The sequence below is a fragment of the Sinocyclocheilus anshuiensis genome, unplaced genomic scaffold (assembly GCF_001515605.1).
Source record: "Sinocyclocheilus anshuiensis isolate Anshui unplaced genomic scaffold, SAMN03320099.WGS_v1.1 scaffold453, whole genome shotgun sequence".
Taxonomy (NCBI): domain Eukaryota; kingdom Metazoa; phylum Chordata; class Actinopteri; order Cypriniformes; family Cyprinidae; genus Sinocyclocheilus; species Sinocyclocheilus anshuiensis.
In genome coordinates this window covers 1,396,410-1,404,509 of record NW_015537979.1, presented here as the reverse complement: position 1 = coordinate 1,404,509, position 8,100 = coordinate 1,396,410, and the positions used below count along the sequence as shown (strand labels likewise).

The 8,100-nt window shown below is 36.4% G+C and overlaps 1 protein-coding gene across 1 annotated transcript in view; it reads right to left on the bottom strand.

Annotated features, from left to right (window-relative positions):
• Nucleotides 1-1,676: 1,676 nt before the first annotated feature.
• The window catches only part of LOC107673436 (meiotic recombination protein SPO11-like), a 16,492-nt gene continuing 10,068 nt past the window's right edge, over nucleotides 1,677-8,100 (bottom strand). The window contains exons 2-6 of the mRNA XM_016467036.1: nucleotides 3,472-3,516; nucleotides 2,785-2,854; nucleotides 2,177-2,291; nucleotides 1,977-2,063; nucleotides 1,677-1,760 (exon numbers count right to left, since the gene is read on the bottom strand). Of these exons, the coding sequence (XP_016322522.1) occupies nucleotides 1,686-1,760; nucleotides 1,977-2,063; nucleotides 2,177-2,291; nucleotides 2,785-2,854; nucleotides 3,472-3,516 (392 nt within the window). The 3' untranslated portion in view covers nucleotides 1,677-1,685. The remainder of the gene's footprint in view (nucleotides 1,761-1,976; nucleotides 2,064-2,176; nucleotides 2,292-2,784; nucleotides 2,855-3,471; nucleotides 3,517-8,100) is intronic.

The window sequence follows — 8,100 nt, the reverse complement described above, 5'->3', positions numbered from 1 at the left end:
AACGGTAGTGTTGTTGACTGTCCGAAAACGTATTATCTTATTATTTGTCTAATTATCTTACAAATTTTGCTTCTCAAGTAAATATAAAAGACTTATATTTATAATATATTTAAGGATATTTATACATTTTTATTGGAAAATGACAGAAATACTCATTAAGAAAATTATTTTTACAGGATTCTGCATGTGAATGTGAGTTAAACAGCCAAATTGTAGTCCCATACTATAATACAAATGTGTCACACACATGTAGAAACGCTTTACTTTTTCCACAGGGTAAATTTTAAGTTCACGAACGAGTGCTTCCTCTTTTTTGTCTTGCCACAAAGAGAGAAGAATAATTACACATCCCCGCAATGCAAAAGCCTCACTGGAAATTGCACAGAAATAGCAGGAAACAGGACTTAACCAGTGAGCCGTACTTGTAGATGCACATGATCTCGATGCCTGGGAAAAAAAAGAGAGAGACTGATTCTGCAATCACTACCATACCCTTGCAATTATCCTTTGGGACAGCTTAATTCACCCTAGAACAAAGTAAAGCATTACACATGTAGAGAGAGCGCTGGAGTCATTGATAATGACAGTGTCAGAAATAGCAGGGGCCTCAACGCTCCTCATGCTAAACCATACTGGACCTGCCACAAATGAAAATCACTGCAGGGCTGGTTGTTCTCAAAGAAACCATCAGCTCTGAGTGCGCCTGTGTTTGTTGACTTTGCATTAAGTGCATGTGTGTTCAAAGTTAATTGACTTTACTGAGCATAAATGACATTTTGCAGGGAACATGTTTTTGAAGTGACTTTAACATGAGTTTGTTTCTTCATCAGAACAGATTTGGAGAAATGTAGCATTACATCACTTATTCACCAATGGATGCTCTGCAGTGAATGGGTGCCTTCAGAATGAGAGTCCAAACAGCTGATAAAAATGCTTTAAAAGGGCCCTTTAAAAGCTCCCATTCATTTTGTGCAGCAGTGACGTAACTTTAATGTGAATAATTTAAAAAAATGTCAGTGATACAAGACTCCATTGTGCCAAAAATCCATACATTACTGCACATAACAACCGTAAGGCACTTGGCAGTGATTAGAAAAGATTTCCAAAGTTTTGTCTTCGGTAATGGGAGAAAAACACAGACATTTCTGATTCAGACAGGATGTCCCTCTGTAAGATAATTACCGTCCAAATCAGTGTTGTTATTTTTTAACTAAAACTGTTAAATAATTTTTTGGTAATTGAAATAAAGCTGAAATCAAATCAAATATAAATATTAGATGAAAACTAAACTTAAAAAAAAGAGTAAAAATTAAACTAAAAATAACAAAATTAAATTAGAAAGCTGCCTTGTCAACTAACTGAAATAATAAAATTTAAGTTGTACTAAACAAGTACTGAAATAAAAGTAACTTAATTCTAGATAGAAATATAGATAAAATAATATATAAAATATCTATATCTATATATATATATGTAAACAAATAAAAATGACAAAACCACAAAATAACAAAATTACTAAAATTACAATGAAAAATGAAAATGTAAAAATAAAACATAATTCAAAATATGAATAAATACTTTAATAGTATATAAATAATACTAAAACAATTGGTCCAAACACTGGCCCGCACAGCGCTTTAGAGACAAACAGAAAGATAGATCACCACAAGGGCGTATGGTGGCATTCATTTAATGACATGGTTAAAGTAAACAGGAAGGATACTTCTGATCCCATTAACATTGGAAGACACCAGAAACACCTAGGGAGAAAAAAGGACAGATTGAATGACAAATGAATGGTGTGTCAGACCAGTGGTAAAGTGGAACAGCATTCGAGTTTACTGATGTGAATGTTTGACAGATACAGTCGAAAAATGTTGCCAATAGAATTATAGATGAACGCTTGTGGGCAGAAGGGGATTATATAAATCATTAAGTGAGTTTTACAGAAAGGTTGGCTGGCGATCTGGACTGACAGTGGAGCTGGAACTGCAGTCCACCTTTGTGCCATCTTCCTCCAAATAACACAGATCACCTGAGATGAAGCCTTTGGATGTTGCAAGCTGTGAGGATTATTAAAAGAAATGATTTACTGTGAACACATTCTCTTTAGTGCATATGCAAAAGTCAGTGTATAAGAGTGAGTGTATAAAAGTCTCAGAAATTCAAATATCACACATGCACGTATCACATGCAAACTCCTGCGAGGAACCTTGAGCATGCATGAAACGCCATCCACGATGGAATCCAAGGTCCTCTGTGACCCAAACAGCTGTGGATCATTATAGCAGCTATATGTCCCTGACGGATAGAAAAGATGCACTTGACAAATCAAGTCATAAAAATCAAAGGTTCCACCTGATCCCTATATCAGATGATTTATGATGCTGTTTGCTGATTTATAATCATATCATCACTTATATCCACAGGTGGTTTGAATGAAACGGTCTGCAAAAGCTGACAAAAATGTTAAATATTTAGACATGAAACAGGCAATAACTAAAAGTTGCTGGAGTAAAACCTGCCAAAATATAGATCTTGGGTAGTTGTCATGAAATAGTTGTCCTGCAGTACGACAAGCTGCACTCTAACACTATTTTACACAGCATTTTACTCATTCTTTTAGCATTTTTATAGAAGAAAATATGTAACATGGATATTTGTACTTTAAAAAAAAAAATTGGTTCAACGCATGACCATGTAAAATGACCTACTGGAGGTAAAAAGTTTTAAAAAATGGTCACCACATTTTTACTTAAGTTTTTCTTATTGAATATCACTTACCTTTTTTTAGTAGCATAGGAGTCACTTTGTACAAGTTTGTAAATATCAGACGAGAGCTTCAAAATCAGGGCTGTAAAACAGAAACATATCAGATGCAGTCATATCTGACAATATTAGCTCCAACTAGAATTTTACTTTTTTTGCCCTTTTTGCCTGTGCAAAACTCACTACCACAATGCTATGTGCAGGTGGTTGCCAGAGGGCTGCTATATGGTTTCTAAGATGTTCTTAGTGGTTTTGGTGTGTTGCTATGTAGTTGCTAGGATGTTGTGAGAGGTTACTTACTGGCTCAAGTCAAAAGAGCCTCTATGATACACTCTAAGAAAAGCTCATAAAAACAGGGCCAAATGTACTGCGTTAACACGGAGGAATTTTCTGTATTGAATTTTCATAGGTGTTTTACTTATATTTTGAATTACACATTGCATTGTGTTAACTTAATAGATAATATCCTGAAAGTACTTTTTCTGTTTTTCTATGAATTTCTTTCTCACAGTGTATTTTGGTCTCTATATGACTTGGCCCATGTTTTAATGCAAGATTTATTGCCTGTTTTATTGTCTGCCAGGCAAAAAATGTACATCAGATTACTTTAAGTTTGTATATATCCTTGTACTAAAAAAACTACATTTGTAGATTTGTAGATAATTAAATTATCTGTAAATGTAAAAACCAGGGTGATCTTACCAAATCTGGTGGCTGATGAAGGGCAAACGAACAGACTTGTGAAATCTGAAAGTAATAGCAACCTCAGTTTTATTCATTTCCATTTCCTCTTATTTATTTTCTGACAATTCGTTTTTGTTGGCTAATATCAGTAATAGTCATAACATGCTCTGAAATATGCATGAGAAATGAAGATGACTTCAGGAGTTACTTCATGTCTGCGTGTACGGGTGAAATGTTTTGGGGAAAACATCTCGATGTGTCATCAAAGAAATCTTATGATGATCATAACCAAATGTTACTAAGGGAAAACTGTACTGCGAAGTTTTATTTCTGGTTTATTGTTGTGCGGGATGAAATGATTCACTTAAATGAGTGTTTCATTATCATATCTATTAAAACTATCAGTCATTAGGCTTGCCCGAAGGATGCCTTTATAACAGCAATAAGGCAAAAGCCAAGGCATTCTCCAAGTCGTTAGGCCCCTGGCCTCAGAGCGGCCCAGATGAAACGTGCTTTAAGCCTTAGGGAGGGTTGATGTAGATCTGACCAGACAGTTTTCTTTGTTCTGCACAAGAGCTATTACACAGTGAGCACAGTGAAAACCTCTTCAGATGATTTTAAGTCTGTCTATGTCCAAGAGAGCGAGAGGGGGGAGGTGGGGTTAATCCTCTCATGAAATAACACCTATTTAGAGTCAGGAAGTTATTTAATTTGAAAGGATAAAGGTTCAGACGAAGTACTACAGACAGACGAATAGATAAATAGATTGATAGATACAAAAAGAGCTGGTTACCCCGAGAGCAAAGAGTGTGTACTCACTGTCAGACAGGACAGACCGAGACAGAGACGCACTTCCTCCTTCACTGTTACAAATTTAAATCAATAAGAGAACTATACATGAACAAATTCACAAACATCATTAAGAATTTTACAGCCATGACTGAAGATAAAGATAGTAGTAGGAGAGGGACAGACAGCAGCACTGGCTGTGAGATATGTGTGGATGAGCCACAGCCTGAGAGACAGCAGGTGAATGTGTATAGTGTGTGTATCTGACCTTAGTGTGTTTCCCTACTGTCTAACACAGTGACCCTCAGCATGTGTATGTTTATATATTAAATACTGTGGTTTCAAATGTTTATATATTCCAAGCTTTGGCAATATTGTATTTTTTTTACAGTCATGCCAATAAAGCAATTTTGAATTTGAATTTAATAGATAGATAGAGAAAGACAGACAGATAGACAGATAGATAGATAGACATACAGACATACAGACAGATAGATAAATAGATATACAGACAGACAGACAGATAGATAGATAGATAGATAGATAGACAGACAGATAGATAGATACATAGATAGATAAACTTGACACACACACACACACACACACACACACACACACACACACACATGCCCAGCTGGATCCATTCATTACTCTCAGCACAGGTGCTTCACCTTTAGAGACGTTGATGACTTTTGTCTGAACGACTCTCTCAATGCGCGTCAAAACATCCTGTCTGTGATGGGGAGAAGTTATATACGATTATAATGCCCAAACAGACCAGAGTGGAGGTAAAGTAGAAATAACACATGATATTTCTGCTCCTGCTGTCACTTGCTGATGTCCTCCTGGCATTTGTCAGCCTTTTCCAGACTCTCTCTTAACTTATGTACATCAGTAAACTGGTCAGCCATTTAAATGAAGTATTTGAACCGTAGTCAAAATGGCTACAAATGTTTTGTCTCGCTGTGGTTGTCACTGTTTGCTTGTTTGTAAGTGGAAAACAGTTTAGTGGTTTTCAGCAAGTTAGCGTATTAAATATTTTGTTCCTATTTTGTTTAACTGAATCTGAATTAAATAAAGCAAATAAATAAACCTGAATTTAAAAAAATTGCACAACTGTAATTTATTTTATTTGAAATAAATGGTTAGCCAGCTTTAGAGCATTAAGAATGGGTGTCTCAACTGTACCATGGTACTGTTTCAGCTGTACAGTATATGGGAACAGTTGAGACAAAAATGAACCTTATGTTTATGAGATAATTGTGGAAAATATAAACTACTTATGGCTATTATTAGTTTATGATATTTTAGTACATAAGCAAAATAAATATAATGTGAAAAATCATTTCGGCATCTAGTTTTTGTGTAGTGATGACAAAAGCAGAAAGTGTCTGTACATACTGTTAAAATTATAAGGTACTTAACATGTATTTTAGTATGTTAGTGAACATGTTACGTCACATAGGTGTACTTATTTGAAGCACAACAAAAGATTATTAAAACAATGATTTACTTAAAAGTACACTTAAGTGGCCTTTCATTACATGCAGTATGATAAATTCTTTGAATACCGCTGTTATTTCTTGTTGTGCTTTTACTGAGCAAAGTATGAAGCTAGTTAATAAGTAGCAGAATTTTATGTCATTAGTACTGAGAGGGATCTGATCTTGTTGACAATGTGTGAAAAAAATTGTGAGACTAAGTGAGACAGAGGTCCTTGCCCCTGACCTGACCTGAAAACCTTCTTACGGCTCCTCGCTGAGCATCTGGGCATCTTCTCCTCTTTTCTTGAGTGACATTGACAAGTAGTTTCCGTAACACTTGAGTTTAATCTACAGATAATTGCTATCTCTCAAAAACCAACACAGCAACACCTCACAGCCGGCTCTAATAGATTTTGAAAGGGTACAAAGAGATAGACTATCTCTCTTCCTCTGGGCTGAGGTTGTAGTCAATCTCACAAAGTGTGAGGCTTGTGTCTGAGGCTGAGGGTTTGCTTTGTTGGGCCGAAGTGCAGGGTTATAAGGCCACAGAAGGAGGAGTTTGAGACTTTTTGAAGGGTGGGGGGCACCGGTCTGCAGGTGATGAGGATTAGATGAAGCCAGAGGCCCCTCCGTAACCAAATACAGATCTGTCAGTCTAATCCCCACAAATAGAAAACAGAGCTGCCTCGACTCTGCCTCTTTCTCCTTCTCATCTGGTACAAACCCCACCACTTCTTCATCTCTTTCACATCTGCCCTTTGCCAAACGCTGCTTGCCCTCAGCCTGTTAATGAGACCCAGAGAAGCATCCCAAAGGAGGAAGTGATTGATTGGCCCTGGCAGTAATGGACAGCTCTGCATAACCTCACAGAGTGATGAGATAAAGAATGTGGGAGGGCTTTGTCATTAGCGACGAGAGCTGTGTAGCCCTTCAGGTCCTGGGCTCAGAAACATACTACCATCCTACTGTTTCCACTTTATATAATATGCATAGACGTGGTCATAAGTTTACATGCAGAATGAATTTGTGAAATGTTAATCATTTTGACAAAATAACACCGTTTTTATGCAGACAAGTTAAGGCTGCTCTGTTCCTGCTCAGTGTAAAATTCAGTGTAAAGCCAAACTAAATTATGCCTTCTCTTACCCACTTTAGCCCCTAGTTTTACAGTATGCATTAGTGCTTAAGTGTCTGTGTAAAGACACTTAAATGCCACTTCAGAGGCGCTTCTGTGCCACCTTTGCAGTGTGAATTTGGCATAAGAGGGATCATAAAAATTGCATGTTCACTGTAAAAAAAAATCCTATTTTAAATCCCACTGATTTAAGGCTGCTCTGTGCCTGCTCAAAATTCAGTGTAAAGACGCAATGCTGCATAAAAGCCAGATTAAATTATGCCTGCTCTGACACACCTCAACCACAAGTATCACAGTATACAATTATCATTGCTATGCAAATGCATTCATGCCACCTTCAAGATGTTAAACTGTCTGTGTAAAGACACTTAAATGTCACTTCAGAAGTGCTTCTGTATGTATATACAGTGTTGGGAAGGTTACTTTGGAAATGTAATAGGTCACAGATTACAAGTTACCCTATTTAAAATGTAATATGTAGTGTAACTATTTTAGTTACTTTATGAAAGTAATGTAACTGATTACATTTGATGACTTTTCTAAAATCTTCAACTGTTAATCATTTTCAAACATTTAAAGCAGGCAGGGTTAACCTTACAGTAGTGTTCAACACTGATAACTGTCAGACTTTCAGAATCCTTCTACACTTGAATTAAGATTATAATAATTTAATTGTAAAGCACAGCCACCTCAAAATCGGACTTTAGCACTTCTTTATACTTTAAGATCTTTTTGAGGTTAAACACAGATTTAAAATCATAAGACATAGTTTAATAGTTATGATACTGTTTTTGAAATCAAATCTTTGCATAGTTATGACAGGAATCACTGGCATCTAACAATGCCTTGGAAAAAAAAAGAAAGTTAATCTAAAAAAAAAATAAAATAATGCAAACCAAAATAGGAAATAAAACAGTGATCGAATAATCATCTGTCCTATTCTGTGTCCTCAACTCCTGAAACATTGGTGTCTCATATTTTAAATCTGTATGTGTTTGAAAATATTCAGATGTAGAGAGAGAGAGAGAGAGAGAGAGAGAGAGAGAGAGAGAGAGAGAGAGAGAGAGAGAGAGAGAGAGAGAGAGAGAGAGAGAGAGAGAGAGAGAGAGAGAGAGAGAGAGAGAGAGAGAGAGAGAGAGAGAGAGAGAGAGAGAGAGAGAGAGAGAGAGAGAGAGAGAGAGAGAGAGAGAGAGAGAGAGAGAGAGAGAGAGAGAGAGAGAGAGAGAGAGAGAGAGAGAG